At 39.8% G+C, this 20,934-nt stretch overlaps 1 protein-coding gene across 1 annotated transcript in view; it reads right to left on the reverse strand.

Moving 5' to 3' along the window:
• igdcc4 (immunoglobulin superfamily, DCC subclass, member 4) overlaps positions 1 to 20,934 on the reverse strand; it is a 115,807-nt gene that overhangs the window by 61,837 nt on the left and 33,036 nt on the right. Inside the window, exon 2 of the mRNA XM_061701670.1 lies at positions 9,861 to 10,175. Within this exon, the coding sequence (XP_061557654.1) occupies positions 9,861 to 10,175 (315 nt within the window). The remainder of the gene's footprint in view (positions 1 to 9,860; positions 10,176 to 20,934) is intronic.

The following is a 20,934-nucleotide window of genomic DNA, read 5'->3' on the forward strand; positions in this document are numbered from 1 at the left end:
TTCACAAAAAGTTTTCTGCAAGAGACTATAACATTCCTGATTTGAAAAAAACAGCAACTTTCAAATCGACCCACATTGGAGACTTCAGTTGAAAAATGTCTGATTTGTCTATCTGTGCCCTGCGATTAGCTGGTGACTAGTTCAGGGTGTACCCCACCTTTTGCCCAGAGTCAGCTGGGATAGGCTCCAGCAAGCCCGCGACCCTCGTGAGTTTAGGCGGTACGGAAAATGGATGGATGCATGATTTGTTAGACATCCAATAATTTAAAATGCCTGAGCCAGAACTCATTTGGGATCACCATGCCATCATCATACCACAACAATAAAGTTGACAGTGTACAATTAAATGTCACCATTGGATACACTGTATCAGATTACACTGTAGTTTCAAGCTCATTCTCGACATAGTCTCTCTTCCCAGACAAACAGGAACCAAACAACAGGGCACCAGTCTGTGTAATTGCCACGCTAGATTAATTGTTGATTTCAGGGGCCTGGCAGATGAAGCAAAATATTTTGCAAATCCACAGACGCTATTTTTTTCTCAGAACTAAGGACAGGAAGTACAAATTAACAGAAAATAATACAATTGTAGTGATTAACCTCAAAAATATACATTTCTAGGTTTTTAAATATGTCTGCTCTCAGGAAGAGATACAGTTCTATGGCCTCGTCTGCTGTGGTGGGTGAGTGTAAGAAATGTTCTGTTATTGTAAGGCAGCACAAGGTGAAGACAGTCTCATCACAAGGATATGGTCCTCTCTGTTGGCGTTCTTGTTTACAGGCCTGCGCTGCCTCATGAGAGACCTGTTTTAGTTTATCTTGTCCTCCAAAGAGATGAGGGATGGTCTCCAGCTGAATTGGACATCCACTTGGAGCGACTGCATTTCTGCTGGTGCGGGTAATGTGGGTATTCCACAAATGAGCAACTTGCTGCAGCTCTTCCTGTAGAAGAAAAATACATTACCAGTGAGAACAACAAATAATAAATGCTTTCTATTTTGAGTCAATTTGACACATGCAAACATACTGTATACTGTACTGTCTTTTTGATAAAAGGGCTGAATGGATGGTGGTAAAAGGCCTTTACGTCACACAGTCAAAAAAATCAGGAATTATCCAAACTATAAACAGCTGTTTTTGAAGGCCTAGCATGTAGTGACTTGATGTGGAGAAAAATGTATAGGGGAAAAGGTAGGGAAGGAGGGAGCAGTGTAAAGATGGAGAGGAAGACAACAAAGAAAACATTTAAAAATAGAGCATCGAAATGAAAAGAAACAAATAATGGTCGAACGAGGCAGAAGAAACAAAACCACTCAAAAGAATTAGATATGGGACAGAGTAAAGGAGTGCTTAGGAGATGTAGGAGGAAAGATGAAAAGAATAGGGAGGTAAAAACAGAAGCTGAAGGAAGGAATAAAAAAGGAAGGTGAACGTGAATATTTACATTCATTCAAAGGGAAAGGGTATATAAAACAAGCAGGGGCAGAGAGAGAGAGAGAGAGAGAGAGAGAGAGAGCGAGAGAGAGAGAGAGAGAGAGAGAGAGAGAGAGAGAGAGAGAGATACAAATAGACAGCAACTATAGAAAGATAGATAGATAGATAGATAGATAGATAGATAGATAGATAGATAGATAGATAGATAGATAGATAGATAGATAGATAGATAGATAGATAGATAGATAGATATCTAATTATTACTCTTATTTACATGATGCCTACCTCTATGACGTTCAGGCAAGTAAACCAATACAAGCTGTTTTTCCAAGAAGTTTCCCAAAAAACTGTCATTGTCTTTGAATTCCTGGAGATGGTTCATCCAGAATTGAGCATGATGCCGTCTCAAAAAGGCCCACCAGCTGTTAATCCTCTGATTGTGATTACTGGACCCAGAAATGAAGCAGTTACCGACATGGCGATCCATATCCGTACTCCAGTGTAGGAATCGCTGCATCTCTGTCACTGTGATGTTTTCTGTCCCCAAATCTGCATGAATTCTGGCAGGTGTCTCCATCCTCTTCTCAACTTCGGATATGAAATAACCAGCGATGATCTTGGGGTTGCTGTTTGTTGAATAGACATGGAGCCAAATCATGAGCCTTGAAAAGCCATCAATCGCTCCATTGATGCAAAGACCAAAAGGCTTTAGTTTGACGTACAAGTCAACATGCCACATAAAATTAGGCACAGGGTTAAGGTACGTACATCGGGTCAAGCGTTTTCTCCGCCTCCAACACGGAAAACTTAAGCAGATGTGTCACGTTACTCTGGGTCACAACATACCAAGCTTGGATGCAGTGGAGATGTTGTAGTTTGTATCCGTGGAGCCTTCCGTGCCCCTCCAGCTGATCCATTAGAAATGATGCTACCTCGGGGTCGGACTGATTCCTCCTCACATTATAACGTGAAACCTTTCACGTTATAACGTGTAATTTATCACATAATAACATGATCCATATCACGTTATAAAATGAAACTTATCACGTTATAACGTGACAGTGAACTTTTTTTTTTTTTTGGTGTGGCAGCAATACGCTTCCGTACAAACATGACAGAAATAATGGGTGCTAACTTACAGTAATTAAATCACTTTTACAAATACTGTTCATGACATGCTTACTCTAACTTTCTCACTGTCCCGGCAATATGGAAGGGTGTTGTCCAGAGTTTGCGTCCGTTTGGCTTTTACTTTTTAAAATTATTATTTTTTTTTTATTTTTTTTTTATTTTTTTTACGCTGCGTTGCTTGAACGCGGCATGCTCCTCCTTTTGTACATTCTTCAGGTGCCCGATCAAATTTGTTGTGTTGAAGCATTTAGATGACGTTCCCCACAACGTACTTCAGTTGTGCAGACTGCAAATAACTTACGTGATGTTTGTCTGAGACACCGCAAAATAGTCCCACACCGATGACGTGTTTTTTAACTGACAAGATTGAAAAAAACTTTATTGGCCGTCAGATAGTTACAGTACTGCACCACAAGACACGTGACAAGGCTAAAAATAAACTAGCTTTTGGATTCATACGCGACGGCGACACAGAGTTAAAGTCTTATTTTTATAGTCTTATAATTATCGGCCGATACCGATCACACCGATCAGATCCGCATAAAGTCTAATTTTACATTTGTTTTTTTTTAGATATGTAACTAGGATGGCAATTGCTTGGCCATGGAATATATAGTTTTTCAAATTCCTTTATTTCCTTTTTGAAACATTGCCAAATTGTATTCATTCTTAAGAGATACCACAATATTCATTAAACATACACTGTATTCATTACACAACTTTTTGATTTAACGTCCCACACTTTGCCTCTCGAGCCACTGTCATTCATCACGACTGGACAGCGATTTAAAAAAAAAATAATAATAAAAAAATAAAAATACCTTTTCAGAAAACTGACATTGATTTTTGTTTGACAAGCTTTGCAGGACAAGCTTATGATTAAACCCAAACTTCCACTTATTACATCATCATGTAAACACATCACTATATCAGCACCAGTGTGGCCACCTCGTGTGTGTGTGTGTGTGTAAAGTTGAACAACAGCTGATCAGCGAGTGGGCACATAGGCATCATTTAATTCTTATCCCAGGATGCAATGCGTGTGTTTGGAAACGTAGCCAGTGTCACATTTACCCCAGATCGAACAGTGCTCACACTTATATACTGTATACATTTCACATCATTTACAATCAGAACAGTGTTATTTTTATGGTTTCAATGGTTGACAGTCACCAGTGCACCCTGTCTTCTTGTGTGTGTGCATGACCCACTCTTTGACCCCATAGCTATCAATGCAGTCCCCCACCTCCCCTTGTGCAAGCAAGATAATCCATCCATCCTCTTTTCTACACTGCTTTTTTATGAGTGTTACACGATGAACCCCAATCAAACATTACCCTGGTTTCGTATGAAAACACATGGACATACAGTCTGTATTGGGACATGTGGTTGTGATTCCAACAACTGGGACCGAGAGGGCTGGTAGGACATTCTTTACTGTATACATAGGTGTAGACGAAATCTAAGTATTCAAAATGGAATCATAATGTCCGAGTGGGGCTTTGGGCACGAGCCCGAGTACACCCAAGACAGGTTGCCAGTGAATAGACAATTTTGTAATATTTGTAAACAATAGTTGCAAGAATTCTTTTGGGTGGCAGAATAGTGATTGACTACTTCCAACCTGAACTGAAACGATCACCAAAGTGTGTTGTATTTGGGGTTGCGGCGCCAATACGGTTACCCCAAAAGCTGACTTTTTTTTTTTTTTTCAAAGTATCTACCGGTAAATCAATCCAGCGGAACCTGTGGGTGAGGAGGCTAAGGCGATTGGATATTGTAAACAGTTGTACAGATGAGATTCAAACACTGCCTGGTAATGGAGTAGCTACTTCTAAAGGGACAGACTTGGCACCAAACTTCCATCATTGGGTTTATGCAAGGCATTTTCTCACCAATGGATAAACTGTTTGGTTGGGTTGTCTTTGAGTAATTTAGCAATACATACCCTGCTAGTAGACTTCATCGTGCTATCTATTTCACTACAAAAGAGCATGTCTCTGCCGTTAATCCAAGCAACAAAAAAGTTAAATAATTAGCCAGTCCCTCAAAGCTAATGTTTTCAATGTCTGAATTTCCACCAAGTCTATTTTTAAATCAACTCAATTGAAATGTAAATTAGGGCCAGGTTTGTTTCCTTTTGAAGCAATTTAATTGTTAGCATGTCTGGCTTACAGCTCTGAGGTTTGGTGTTTGAATCTCTGTTCTGGCCTTTGCATGTTCTCCAAACGGGTGGTCACTCCGGCTTCCTCCCACATTTCAAAAACATGGATGCATGTTAGGTGAACTGAAGATTGACCATTTAATTGTCCATAGGGGTGAATGTATGTGTGGGGGATTGTTTATCTGTGTCCGGTGATAGGACATTTCAACAAGTCTGATGGCACAACTAACAGTTAAAAAAACAGGGTAAATGGCTTGAATAATGAGTTTAGCCTTCTTCTCTACCGCCGTAGTTCGTGTGTGGGAAGTGTCACTTGAAAATATGTTACGTGAGTTAAACATGCCTCCCTGTAAAAAAAAACAAAAAACTAATTTCCGTTAATTTCAGTTGGAGAATGATGCATCAAATCTTCAGTTATGAAGGCAAACTTGAACTAGGAATTAAAACATTAACATTCACTTTGGCAGGCCATAAGAAGAGAGGTAAAATAGGCCAATGAATGTCAAGAGCTTTTTTTTTTTGGGGGGGGGGGGGGGGGCATCATTATGGCAGGAAATATGCACACCATATGTTGTCTCACAATTTTGCTATTTCCATTATCCACTCTTGTTCATATTCCTGTGCATGGCACCACTGGGAAAACGTGGCAACGCTAATGCGCTTCCACAGATGCGATGTGAGATGTGTTGTTTTTCTTTTTGCTGGCAAAGAGGAGAACATCGGCTCAATGTCAATGTTAAAGCACTTCAGCGTCGACCTCTCGCTGCGTTGATCAAATCTCACTCCATAGAATCTCCGTCACTGATTTAATTCAAACACCGTACACAGATAAACAGACTGAAGGTCACTTGTAATGGTCTTGGAAACCTTTCCCTTCACCAAGACTACTACCTTTCCCTTCACCAAGACACCATCCACCACCCCTCCATTCACACAACTGAGAACCCCTCTCCACCCACCCCCGCCTTATTGTCCTCAAACAAGAGCTCCTTATAAACACTTGACAAAAGCACGGGCATCCGCAAAGTACACGGTCTCATTTTACACTAACCTAATGACTCAATAAAGACAACCTCCTAAGAGCCGCAGACAAAGAGGCCCTCGTTGGAAGGACCATTAAAAAGCTACTGTCTGTCCTCTTGTCCCCTGAAGAGAAAGAAAGATCCTCCCAGAGGGACGGACACCTGCGGACACTCTTTCATAACCTTCCTGACTGTTGCGTTTGAAAGAATGTGCTTGTTGCGATTGAAGCCTTTGTTGTTGTAAAGGGTTCAGTGTAGGTGAATCTATCATGCAATTAAAGTGCAGTGGAACCTCCACAGTTGAACACAATCTGTTCTGTAGCACTGTGACAATTTTTCCCATAAGAAATAATGTAAAATGAATCAAAAAGGCACAAGCTGTCACAATTATAAAACCAGCCAATGTTTTAAAGGTGCATTTTCACAATTTAAAACACCTCCCAGTCTATCACACATTTTTGTCAAAATACCACATGATCCTGAATAATACGACACATTTTACCTATTTTGGGAGTGTCTCTGAAATTGAAACAAAGGGGCCGTCCTGTCTCACGCAAATGAGCTACCGCTCATCCCACCCTCCCTACAATGGGGGCAATGGGCGGAGCTACACTAAAAAAAAAAAACGTTCTTTAGATGACCATTATTGTATCTTAGTACCCAAATTCCATCGCAACAAATCATGTAAATTCATAATGTTGTTTGAAAAAAAGTAGGCTTTACACGATCAGGATTTTTGGGGCCGAGCACCGAGTTTAAAAAAAACGATAACCGATCACCGATCCGATTACAAGACGGAGCAATGTCTCTATTTCAATTACTTGTTCATTTACTGTATATACTTGTGTACTATATACTGAGTATCTGCTGGCAAAGAGGAGTATTCTCTAGTCCAGTGCTTCCCAACCAGTCTGCCGTGGCACATTAGTGTGCCAAGAGCGATCTTCAGGTGTGCCATGGGAAATTATAAAATTTTACTTAACTGCTCAAAAAATTATTCATTTACAAGAAATAATGTATCATTGTTCCTCTTATTTATGCCAGTGATGCATAGTGACAGACAGAACAAATGAATGCTCCTTTATTAGCTGGCAGGAAGTACATACAGTAATTACTGCGTAGATACTTTTTGTGACATTTTTGTTTGTTGGTGTGCCATGAGATTTTCCAATTGTAAAATATGTGCCTTCACTCCATAAAGGTTGGAAATCACCGCTCTAGTCAGGTCATGTATTCTAATCCGTCAGGTCAAACCAACATTACAACATGACAGAAATAATGGTTGCTAACTTACTGGAACTGAATTACTTTATTGTAATTAAATTACTTCACACACACCGAAACTTTAGAGCATGATTCGACATAACGCCGGCATGTTTACGTACAACCGTTAGAGCTAGCATTAGCTTGCTAGGCTACATAACGTTTTCTTGTCTGCTTGCGAGCCGTATCGTATTAAAAGTACGTGAACATACCGCAAGCAATCCTTGAATGAACGTAATCTCCTGAGCACTGGTGACCACCACCACACGTTTTTCCCAATTTTGTTCTTATCATGCACAAATTGCGATGTCGTCGCCATGGTAACGAGTGTATCCGGTCGGGTTTGAGTTGACAAGACAAAAGCCCCGTGATCGTAAAGATGCGAAGATTTTATTGCAGTAGTCTGACATATTGGAATCATAAAAGACCAAATTTGTCTTGAAGTTTGATCCACGCATTATGTGTTGTCTGTTTCAGACGTGTTGTCTGTCCCATACCGCCGACATGTTTTTGTTTTTTTAAATAACTTTATTGGCTGTCAGATATTTATAGTAGTACATCAAAAGACACAAGACAAGGCTAAAATAAACTAGCTTTTGGATTCAAATATACTGTACACGATGGCGATCATGCCGATCAGATTGGTGTAAAGTCTAAAAAAAATTATACTTTAGTAGCCGCAACATGATCTTAAAATTTTAAATAAGTCAATCTTGCTTGCATTCAATTAAAATGTTTGCACTTATTTTATTTAATCAAATTAAATCCAATTTAGTTTACATTGGTAAAACAAAATTCAAAAAGATGAAAACTCCACAGAGGAAGGCCAGAGCTGGGATTCTAACTGTGAGGCAGTTGTTCTAACCAGTCTACCACGTGACGGACATCTTTTTCAATTGGTGTTGTTTTTTGCTGGTATTACCATTAGACATATCCAGTATACCGTATTTTCCGGACTATATGTCACTCGGGAATCGAACCACCCAAAAAATGCATAATAAGGAAAAAACATATATAAGTCGCACTGGAGTATAAGTCGCATTTTTGGGAGGAAATGTATTTGATAAAATTCAACACCAAGAACAAACATTTCATCTTGAAAGGCAATTTAAAATAAAAATAGAATAGAGAACAACAGGCTGAATAGGTGAGAACGTGCCTGGTATATTAACGTAACATATTAACAGTTATTCAGATAACTATAGCATAAAGAACATGCTAACAAGTTTACCGAACCATCAGTGTCCCTCCAAATCCCTAAATCCAATGAAATCTTCATCCTCGGTGTCACTTCTAAACAACTCCGCCAGCTCGGAGGTAGACGATGCGCCGCTTCCTCTTCTACGTCGCTTTCGTCAGGCCTAGAGCGCCCTCTTGCAGTTGTCAGTGTGAAAATAACGTGAAATGATATAATAATGTGTTAATAATTTCACATATAAGTCGCTCCGGAGTATAAGTCGCAACCCCGGCCAAACTATGAAAAAAACTGCGACTCTTTGTCATTGTAATCAACATTGTCCGAAAAATACGGTACAGGAAAAAAGTGACAAAGGTCAGCAAGTACATTGAAAGTTTCAAAACCAAAAGAATACACAAAGGAAATTTCAGGTGGCCTTAAGAGTGTAGTTACAGGTATAGTGTCACACATTTTGTTGCCTAAATATATATATATACAGGAAATCCATGTTTGATGTCAAGTGAGGAGAGTTAACACATCAGAATCAGAATCAGAATCATCTTTATTTGCCAAGTATGTCCAAAACACACAAGGAATTTGTCTCTGGTAGTTGGAGCCGCTCTAGTACAACAGACAGTCAATTTACAGAACACTTTGGGGACATAAAGACATTGGCAAAAAACAATTGTGCAAAAAGATGCAGAGTCCTCTAGCACTTAGAGCAGTTCGAATGACTAATATTGCGATAGTCCGGTGCAATGACCATAGTGCAAAGGGCGCTGAGACTTCAAGGAGTGTATGCGGTTTAAAGTGACGAGTAGTGCGATCATCTGGGACAATGTTGGTTGTGCAAATGTTACAGATACTCCTCAAATACTCCATTTTCCCCACTTTCCTGCATTGATGGGATTGTGAATACCGTAATAACTTCTTAATTGATCATTAGGAATTCTCCTGGCTGTATGGAAATTATTATTGATTGTGTCTGGAAGTGATTGAGGCCATATGGAGTCCACTACTTGAATGCAACCAGCAGCGTTATTCATGCATATTATGGAAAAATGACACTCACCGCAGTAAAGGGGACGCGGTGTGTGCAGTGGCTCATTTGCATGAGACAGGACCATCCCCTCAAATCAAGCTGATATAATTTCCTCTCTAAAAATAGGGTGTGCTTATAATTCTTGATCCTTGGGGTATTTTGAAGCATGTCACAGACATGTTATTAAGACAGAGGAAGTGTTTTAATTGAAAAAGATGCATACTATTTCTCCTAAAATATAACAATAGCACGGAAACAGGAGTTAAGAACATGTATAGGGAGAGATTCCCCAGCTCATTAACAAAAGACTCAGTCCAAACAATTTAACCATTTAAAGACACCATATGACCTTATCAATTGGAAGTTAATCCAGATTGACATGACACAACTCCTCCAGGCAACTGTTCAATACAACAAAGGCAGCAGAATCACTACTCTGCATGAAATCTAAAACCTATATTGGATACAAATGAACATGGGACAGTTCTCTGCATCTGGTGGGGCACTGCCCCTAATGTAGAACTGCCACTGCATTCTCACCAACCAGCATTAGCAAGAAAAAAGCTACCAGAATGACAGTTTTCGGGTTCATTATACACACATACACGGTGGACGGCCACTTACTTGCCAGCAGCACATTGACAGTCCGGCTGGTTAGGGCTCCATGGGCGCTGGCACTCACACAGCTATAGCCTCCCTCCACAGTCTGGGAGGGAACTCCATCCTTGGAGCCGAGCAGCAGGAGGAGGGACTGGTCGGTGACATACCGCCGCGCCTCGCTCGCCTCCTGAGGAAGGGGCTGGCCGTTATGCAGCCAGGAGATGTTGAGCGGTGTGTCGCTGGCCCCCAGGTTGCAGTCCAGCGTGAGGGGTGACCCCGGCTCCAACACTACATGGCTGGGTCCGGCCCCGCAGCTCACCTCCACCGAAACAGAATTATCTGTGAATTGAGAAAAAAGAGATTCTCACATGTGGACTGGGAATTAACTCTTAAGATGGTGCTGTAACTCCTAGGTGTAAGGCTGTTTTAGTCAACGTGAAGCCAGAAGAAGGTAATTTCCAGAAAAGGCACAATAACAATGTTGAGCTGAGAAAAGTGGTAATCATACAGTCCATGAGGCCTTCAAATATAGTGGATTAAGTCCTGAGGTGGCAATGTGACCCCAAACTGCAAGACCAATTTAGTCTGAAGGAAGTCATTTCTAGAAAAAGGCACAACAACCACCATTGTGTAATGAAAAAAACAGGAATCAGGGCCTACAAACAAAGAGCAAGAACTCTTAAGGTGGTCCTATAAGATCTAATTGAAATGACATTTGAGCCAATGTGCAGCTTGAAGAAAGTCCTTTCCGGAAAAGACAATAAAAATAATAGTCAGTAAAAAAATAATAATCCCCAAAAAAAGAAAGAAATCAAACATAATTTGAACATTTGAACTCACCGTGAAGTTGCATGGCATGACATGATGCCTAACTTTAAGGCCATCTTAACCAATCAGAAGCCGGCAAAAATTCATTTCCAGGAAACTCAAAAACATGATATGTGAAATGAGAATAAAGGGAATCATATATTTGGACTAAGAGTGAAGGTGATTTATTCCTGAGGTGGTGCTATTAACCCGAATCAGAGGCCGGAAGACAAAGCACAATAAAAAAAAAAAAAAGCACAATAAAAACAACGCTGAATCAATAAAAACAGCGTAACATATAGTCTTTCTGGACTGTCATTTTAGCCAATCAGGTACTGGAAGAAAGTCATATCTATAAAACACTCAATCAACATTATGGTGAATTGAGAATATGTGGAATCATATATTTGGAAAGACAAAGAAGGGGATTTATTCCTGGGGTGAAGCTATGACCCCAATTGTAAGGCAATTCTAGCTAATGAGAAGCTTGAAGAAAGTAATTTCTCGAAAAAGGCACAATAATAACAATAGTGAACTGAGAAAAGAGGAACTCATACGTGAAATATAGTCGAGTAGCTCCTGGGGTGGCGTTTCAACCCCTAACTGTCAGCCAATTTTCACTAATCAGGGACTAATTCCAGGAAAAGGCACAACAATGTGTTCCATGTGCAAGCCTAAAGCCGATCACGGTTATTGGAAAACCTTTTGAAGTGTAATGCAATGCTTGTTATAACTTGCATGCTGCAGCTACACAATGGTGCTACTCTGTAGCAACCATTTGATTAGTCTTTATTGTAACTCAAACATCACCATTTTCCCCATCACTGATTCGATGATTGCTTTTCGGGCCATTTGTCATTTCATAGCAGGGCTTCGATCAAGTCAATAGTGCTGTCAGCACACACACACACACACACACACGGATCGGAGGACGGTGCATTTCTGAGGTGGGGTGTTTCATGGACAGAGAGGAGTGGACCGAGGAAGACGAGAAGGGAGAGAGGGAGGGGCTTTGTGAATGAAATAGGCAGAGGCTCTCAGAAAGGATTTGGATGTCAGCACCATTATATTTAGAGAGGGCAAGTCATGGAGCCTGAGGTGTTGGGAGATGAGTCACAGAGTGCCTCACAAGCAGCACTTGGATAAGATCTTGTGCATACTATTCACTGGATGTATACAGGAATTTGCTTACCTTAATCTATTGACGAATGTACGGATTTTAAGTGGAACCTACGAGAACATCAATTTCTTCCAATTTAGTTTTCAGTTACCTCCTCATAAGTAATACCTTGCTTCCTCAAATAGTGACCGTCCCTATACAGATGCCTTACCCAGTTAGTTACAGAGTGGCTTATCTACTGAAGGCAAATAAACACTTTCCTATTTCCATCGTCTATCCATACATTTTCTTTCCCCTTATCCTGTTGCTGGTTGCTAACCAAACAGCAGCATAGTGTTTCAGTAGAAGTGACTACTCCGCAATGTTGAGTGTAGGAATGTACCAATACCGCTTTTTTTCAAACGGAGTACAATTACTTACTTTTGAGTCATTGCCGATACCGAGTACCGATACTTGATAGTGACAATCCCATCAAGTCCGACAATATTGGGACATCGACAATTCTTATCTTTGTAGCAGTTAAAAAAAACAAAGAAACACTATGGATTTGAAACTAATATAAACAGATGTGCTTTGACTTTAGACTTCCATCTTTAATTTGAGGGTATTTACATCCAAATCAGGTGAATGGTGTGGGAATTACAACAGTCTGTATATTGTTGTGCAGTACCATGGTGTAGGTGTTCATGGCTGACAATGAAATGTCTATATGTGCTTTTGTATCTATCTATCTATCTATCTATCTATCTATCTATCTATCTATCTATCTGTCTATCCTGCATATGTGAACACAAGTCATTCTCATAATTTCCTGTTTTGCTTTTGAATGAATAGCATCTGACCTTCATAGTTCAGTTGCTTAAATTCCCCCGCTTGAGGAGAGTGCTTCTGAATTTAGTTCTGTGGAAAACATAACGGCAGAGGAAGAGCGAAAGAAAGGGGTGGGTGGGTGTGGGGTCTTGGGATAAAAGGTCCTAATGACTGAAGTGGGAGATAAAAAAAGGAGCTGAAGACTCAATATCTGTGACAGGCTGTTACGTGATTGGTTTTCGAAAGGAGTATGGCTAAGCCAGGTAGGTGAAATGGACTGGCCTGGAATTGCTTTAAAAGTCCACTTCAACACACACACACACACACAGTGGTGCTAAAACCTGCTATCTTGTCCTTGTAACAAAGCCAGGTCGTTGGGTTTACCCACTGCTGCACCCAGACCATGCATTTTCAACCATTATCGCATCTTCATCTATTATGCACCAACATCTGTTCAATTATCTCAACTTTGTGGAAGAGCTTGCATCAAATTTCCTAAACATTACTAATTTATTGATCCATATAAATGAATTGGCTGCTCTCTCTACTCAAGATGGATGGTATGTTTTATTTTATGGCCTATTCTGAGGGGGGAAATTAATCTTTATGAGGAAGTGTGACACTTCTCCCTCTTGTTCCTCATTTATCTTTGAATAAAATTATATTTTTTGTGCATAATCCAGTGTCAATTGATTGTCATTGTAGTGATAAGCAGTTTTCACGGCAGATAACAGTGTAACATTAAGTACAACGTAAACTTGATGAAGACATTAAATCTAGGACTGTAACTATCAAATATTTTTAGAATCGATTGTTCTATCAATTATTCCATTGATTTATCAAATAATCGGATAAACAATTATTTTTCAATAAAGTTTATTGCAAAATATATTTTTTTGCTAATAACTATTAATTAGCCGACTATTGTTGTCTATTTGGTATTGTTAAATGATGAAACAAAACATAATGACCAACAATTAAGCAAAATCATATGAGAGGGAGCGATGTACTCACCAGTCTTTTTGAAACTAAACGCTACTTCTTGGGAACTGATTAATGTGAAGGGCTACTAATTTGATATACCGTAAATTCTCGTGTTTAATACGGTTTTTTTTTCCCTTTAAAAAAAAATCATCAAAAATCGTGCATATCATACACAGCATAAGTAAAATGAAAAATAATTTGTCACATTGTATAGATGTTAACCGGTACCTCGGGGCTATGAAAAAGGTGTTTTTAAACCGATCACAAAATGCCGCAATGTGTCTATTTAATGTCTACTTAATTGCTCAAAAAATTATAATCAGAATATATATATTCTAATAATATTTAGGCGGCACGGTGGCCGACTGGTTAGAGCGTCAGCCTCACAGTTCTTCAATCCCTGGAGTTTGCATGTTCTACCCGTGCCTGCGTGGGTTTTCTCCGGGCACTCCGGTTTCCTCCCACATCCCCCCCAAAAAAAACATAAATGAATTGGAGACTCGAAATTGCCCGTAAGTGTGAATGTGAGTGCGAATGGTTGTTTGTTTGTATGTGTACACCCAGTTCAGGGTGTACCCCGCCTCCTGCCCGATGATAGCTGCAACCCTAGATCTATTTATGCCAGTGAGGCATAGTGACAGACAGAACAAAAAATTTTCTTTTATTAGATGGCGGGAAGTACATACAGTAATTAATGAATCCACTTTTTGTGACATTTTTGTTTGTTGGTGTGCCATGAGATTTTTCAATTGTAAAATATGTGCCTTGGCTCCATAAAGGTTGGAAATCACTGCTCTAGTCATCACTGCTCATGTATTCTAATCAGTCAGGTCAAACCAACATTACAACATGACAGCATTACGTGTTCTCTGTCTAAGACGTGTTGTCTGCACCACACCGCCAATGTGATATAACCACAGACCTTTTGCTTTAATTTGAAGGTATTTACATCCAAATCAGGTAAACGATGTAGGAATTATACCAGTTTGTTTATATCTATCACTTATATGCCTACTACTTTTTAATGGGGCTAGCTGCGCTGCATGCTAGCATCGCCAATCCTCGGGTTGCTGAATTAGGTCTGATGCAGATCACAATACCAAATTAGGATTTACAAGCATATATACTGTTGGTTTGTTTCTGCACTATTAATTTTCTAGGAAATATGTCAAAACCTATATTTCCTACCCTACAATGCTGCCCCAGACGCAAAGAAATGCTAAAAACAAATCTCTTTGGGATGAACTTAGAGGTATTTGGTATTTAGTTTTCTATGTAAGATCAAGACACACTGACGGTACCACAAACAGGCCTCGTTACTATGTTACCCAGAATTCAACACTGGCTGAGGGGAGTCAAAAGGCGTTTTAGGGTGCATACAGAAATATACTCCGGACCGTTGGGAAACTCAGAGAGCTGTTGGAATGTGCTGAACATTCGTACTCTTGGAGTAGAGTTAGGGTGTCAGATTGAATTTCTAAACGCACCTTATATGCGCCGCCGCAACCATGCGTGCCGTCAAATTGGCTTGAGTCTGATGCATTCAGGGAAAAATCGAATTACTTAATTAGCCATTAAATTATAAATTGTGATGAATTCAACTTAAAATTAAAAGACAAAACTTTCAGAATATTGTGTGCTGAAAATTTTTTTTTTTACTTCGGGATCTATATTTTAAAGTTGAAGAAAACAGAAACCAGAGACTCACAACATTGGACAGTCCACAATATCTACGTTAAGAAACATCCTAAATCGTTTTATACCCATTTTTCGCCTTGCTCGGGTCGAGAGGATGCTGGAGCAAATCCCAGCTGACACGGAGCAAGAGGCGGTGTACACCCTGAACTGGTCGCCAGCCAATCACAGGGACACATATAAACAAACAACCATTCGCACTCACATTCACACCTACGGGCAATTTAGAGTTCTCAATTAACCTTCCATGCATGTTTTGGGATGTGGGAGGAAACTGAAGTCCCCAGAGAAAACCCACCCAGGCAAGGGGAGAACATGCAAACTCCACACAAGCAGGCCTGGGATTTGAAACCCGGTCCTCAGAACTCTGAGGCAGATGTGCTAACCAGTCGCCCACCGTGCCACCATCTATTAATACATTAAATGTAATACAATTTACATTTTCAAAGTGATGTGCCCTGCGACTGACTAGCGACCAGTTTAGGGTGTAGTCTGCCTTTCGCCGAAGTCAGCTGGGATAGGCTCCAGCGCCCTGCGCCCCTAACCAGGATAAGCAGTGTTGAAAATGGATGGATTTGCAAAGTGCTTAATCAATCTAATAAAGGGTTATTGTATTTCTTCTTCACTCCTGAAAAAACATTTGATCATATCAGCGTTTCATCATACTGTTATTCAGGAAATACTCAGTTAAAAGTGCATTTTATATTAAATCTCCCATTCTCTTATTTTTTTTTGCTTATTTAATGTGCAAAATAGACAGTAAGTCAGCTCTTCAGTTACACAGATACCATGAAATATTGTCACTGTATCATGATATTATCGCAATATCATATTGTTTCTTACACTGTGATTGACTTGTGGAATCTATACATCCCTCCTATTGCACATTCTACAAAAAAAAATAATTTACTTTGCAAACATATACTCCACGCACACATACTAATGTACTTAAGCTTTCTCTTCCCTCCGCTGGTGTTGGATTAATTACGTTAATGGGAGATGGAATTTTTCGCTTGACTAAATGAGGCCTGACCCCCCCGCCGTCACGTCCTGACGAAGAGGCTGGGTAATCCACAGAAAGGCTGCATGATGCTCTTACACACAAGCACGTCCTGGAGATAACATATACAGTCCATGCATCCAAATCCAACCCAAGCCACACCCTTAAAGAGGATTTCAGAGCAGCATGCAATCTGGCACTCCATGGCTTCTCTTCCCCATTACAAATGCAGTAATTAATTATTAGGTTTCCTTAAGTCATTAAAACAACCATTACCCAGCTCACTGAAAACTTGGCAAAAGTCAGGGATCAGCCTATATGTGTTGGATGTGTAGAACGTGACAAAACAAAAGTAGAAACTGCCCAAAAAATGGGGCCTTCACTGCACCCTCTTCACTTTTTGACTTTCATTTTAGTGGGGAAAATGCATACTCTATTGATTTGTGATCAGAGGATGGAGCTGGCTATTGAAATATATATTATATATATTATATATATATATATTATATATATATATATATATATACATTTAAGTAACTTCAAAAGGTCTTGATTTGTCATTCAGTATTGGGAAATTAATTTTATCCACACACTAGTTCAAAGTCCATTTCACAATTTTTAAAACCTCCTGGATCAAGAAAGCGACCGACTCGACAACTTTCTCCCACCAGTATGCCATTATCAGCCCTCCCAAGCACCAACAATCAGCACACTATCACGGCTATATTAGACCATCAGCTATGTTTAAAGATAAGTTTAGGGAAACTTACATTTATTGACAATAATGAACTGAAATGGGTGTTTTAGGCCACGAAAAGAATTGCTTCATATTAATGGACAAACAGCTTTTACGGATGACCTCTCCCCTCTATTCATCTGTTAAATCGAGGTTCCACTGTGCTGGACTAATTTTACTTATTTATGTTATGCACATTGTGCGCACACACACACACACACACACACACACACACACACACACACACACACTGTGCTTCTCACTGTTTGCTTAATTGCCCCACAGGAATACGTTTTCTGAATCTGAATAAATATAGAATAGTCAAGGACCTGTGCCACCCACCTATTACGAGGATTATCATGAAAGTTTATTTACAAAAATATTTTGCACTACTGTTCTGTAAATACGAAGGAACAAATTCAGCATTCCTCCAATACAGAGCGGCTATTGCAACTAAGTGAATGATTTCAGGGGCAACTCAAAATGCTTATAAAATAACACAAATAACCTGTAAACAAACAGTACCGAGATCATCTATTTCTGTAAATGAATCACTTGAGTTCTTCAAAAGGTTTTAAGAAACAGAGGCCAGAGAGAAACTAGGAGGAGGGGGGTGAGGAGGAGGGACAGTTCATTGAGAGTGACGCTGGCAAATGAATATTTCACCGGGTCAGGGTCACTGTCAACACACTGCCTGTGGACCCCCCAGTGACCCCAACATGACCAAAGCTCAGGTTTCTGCAAGCCTCTAAAGTGGAACCATACCTAACGTGTGCAGCGCTTTAAAGAAAAACAAGACAACTTCAACAATTCACCATAAACGCTTTAAACAGCTTTGCTTTTTTATCAGAACATCTGGTCTTTTCTAACTAGCAACCTAACTTATTTATTACTGAGTTGCTTAGAATGTTCCTCTTTGAATAATTTTGATATGATAAAAGCACATGCATTGGGGTTTATTTTAAGAGCTAACTACTGTGACTAAATGGTGTAGATAGTAGGGCTGAGTTATATGGCCGTAAAATAACATCTCCAGTTACTTTCCAAGAAAATCCGATTTCTAAGTTTGAAAAGATTTTCTCCTTTGCTTCTAAAGAAAAAAACAAATGACAAGGCTATTATAAAAAATATAGAAATAAACCAATGTCAAAATTTACCTTAGTAAAATAACATAATTTTAATTTATAATTAAAATTTTAATAATTTTCAACAATTGAATGAGCTGTCAAACTGCATGATTTGCCTGGTACCAGTCCAGTCCGTGCTCACACAAAACCTTCAGTTAGGCACTTTAAATTTGGGCAGGTGTGTACTGACTCCCATTTAACATGAGTTTGAATGACATTCGTCAATCTTGAATACGGCCACAGCCACATTTGTAGATGTGTAGAACTAAACAAAGTCCCACAACAGATACCAATCAAATCAAAGTAACAAAGAAACACTTGAATATCTAAAACTGGAAACAAACTATGACCTGTGAGTAAGACGTGGAATAGAAAGGGAGAATGACACCTGACAATAACATACCACAATGATAAAGACAACTGACGACTATGACATGGCAGAGACATGTGACAACGACAATGAACCGACAAGAACTGAAAGAAACCAGGGAACTAAATACAAACAGATAGACGAGACAACGAGGAACACCTGGACAAGACATGAGTGGCTGGAGAGAGCTGATTGGTTGACACAAAGCAGACGAGAACAGGTGGACACAACAACTTAATGAGCACACGACAAACATGGAACACAGGAAAACATGGAACAAAACTAAACACAACCCAAACCAAAACACAGACCATGACAGATTGTGCAAATGTTGCGGATACTCCTCAGTCAGTGTGCAAATGGGGCAGATGCTACTCTGGCATGAGTGGCCAGTATTTGTCAACAACAGATATGCAAATAGTGCAGCCTGGCGAGACTACTACAGTGAGTGCACGAGTAGTATAAAATTGGCCCGACAGAAATGTGAAAACAAACTCAAACAAAACAAATTGCCAGCATGTTGTAATGGAATTGTAGGTTAGGTGTTTAAGAAGTTGATTGCAAGAGGGAAGAAGCTGTTGGAAGGTCTGCTTGTTCTAGTTTGCATTGATGGGTAGCGCCTACCTGAGGGAAGGACCCGGAAGAGCCGGCGACCGGGATGTGTTTTGCCGTAAGTTGAAGGACAGAAACTGCCAATAATTGTATAATTATACAGTCATTGTCGTTGTTTTTCCTAGTCGATCAAGGAAAAGTAGTCAAATACCCATCCCTACATTCCAACACCTGACCCCATAAGGCCAGTGTGTGCATAAAGTCTAGAACAGAAGCCCTCAATAGATGGACTTTTTATCGTCATTTTATTTTTACCTGCGCACATTTGGGGGGTTTTACAGTAGTTTGATTTTAACCTGCAACGCTTTTAGGGTTTTAACAGTAGTCATATTTAAATGTCTTTAATCTTTAGGGGTTTCATGCTTGTCTTACCTGTGCAAATTTTGTGGTTTTTATTATATTTTCACCAGCCCAATTGTTTTTTTTCTTAATGTAGTCTTATTTTTACTGGCTCAACCTTTGTGAGTTTTACAGTAAAAATATTATAACCTGCACACCTTTTGTGGTTCATCCAGTAGTTTGACTTTAACCTGCCCAGAATTTTGGGTTTTATGATAATCTTATTTTAGCCTTTGTGTTAAATTAAAAAGGCCCAGATTTCACACTAAATTTGTGAATCAATTACGACGAGATCATCAGTATTTCAGTATTTATAACTCCTTGTGACATTTTTATTTTGTGGTATGATGTGAAAAATAGGTGACTTGGCTCAATAAAGATTGGGAGATCGGGGTGTAGATCAGGGATTGGCAACCATTATCAGATGAGTGTGCTGTGAGAGATCATCAGGTGTGCTGCGGGAAATTATCCAATGTCACTTAATTGGTCCAAAGTATTATTCGTTTACTATAAATAATGTACCTTTGTTCATCTATCTATGCCGGCGATGTGTAGTGACAGGCAGTATGTTATACTTTATGTGATATTTTTGTTTGGTGGTGTTCCATGAGATTTTTCTCATGTAAATATTGCCCTTAGCTTAAAGGTTTGGAACCCCAAGTCTAGAAAATGTATGGACGAATCTGGTGGGTCACCCCCCACTTGACCTCCAATGCAACCAGACTGTAATGGCAAATAGGGAAAGTAACTACCTGGGTGTGGACCAATATTTATGGGTTCTCCCTTAGCCACACCTCTACAAGGTTTTGTACAAATTTGTAATGTTGCACCTTGTGACTGACTGGCAGCTGGTCCAGGATTTACATCAGCTCCTGCCAAATAAGTTAGCTGGGTTAGGCTCCAGCTAACCCTGATGAGACAAATGATATAGAAAATGGATGGATGGCTAGGTGGTTACACAGTATACCTTTTGCACACTCAAAACCTTCTCTCTATCAAAATACTTTTTTGCTCTGGCATCAGATCTCATTGGATTTGCAACACTCCAAACAGAGGACTCAATGTTTCCCCGAAGCCGGTGTAAGGCTATGATTCACTCAACAATGAACAGCTGCCCTATCAGGAGCGCAGACGTTCCAGCTGCGTTTCCTCCCATGACGAAACTTCAATGTGCTTCTCACAGCGACTCATCTTCCCCGTGTCGGCAACTTCTGGGAGTCGCCGCAAATTGTGTCTTACGTTCTCAGAGATGACCAATCTGAGTGGCGCTGTATACTGAATGAGGAATAGAAGAAACAGATCGAATTTCTAAACGCGACTCATCTTCCTTTTTTGTCTTTTAGCATATTTCTGACTACCCTGCTGATGCAGTTCCCTCGACTCCAACTGCAAAGCTTCACAAAACTGAAATAATTACCATCCACTTACTGACTTCACAAGAGATAATTATGAACATTACATTTTCAATGTTTTTGGGAAATGTACTTAAGGACCACCA

This window comes from Phycodurus eques, chromosome 2 (assembly GCF_024500275.1).
Source record: "Phycodurus eques isolate BA_2022a chromosome 2, UOR_Pequ_1.1, whole genome shotgun sequence".
NCBI lineage: Eukaryota > Metazoa > Chordata > Actinopteri > Syngnathiformes > Syngnathidae > Phycodurus > Phycodurus eques.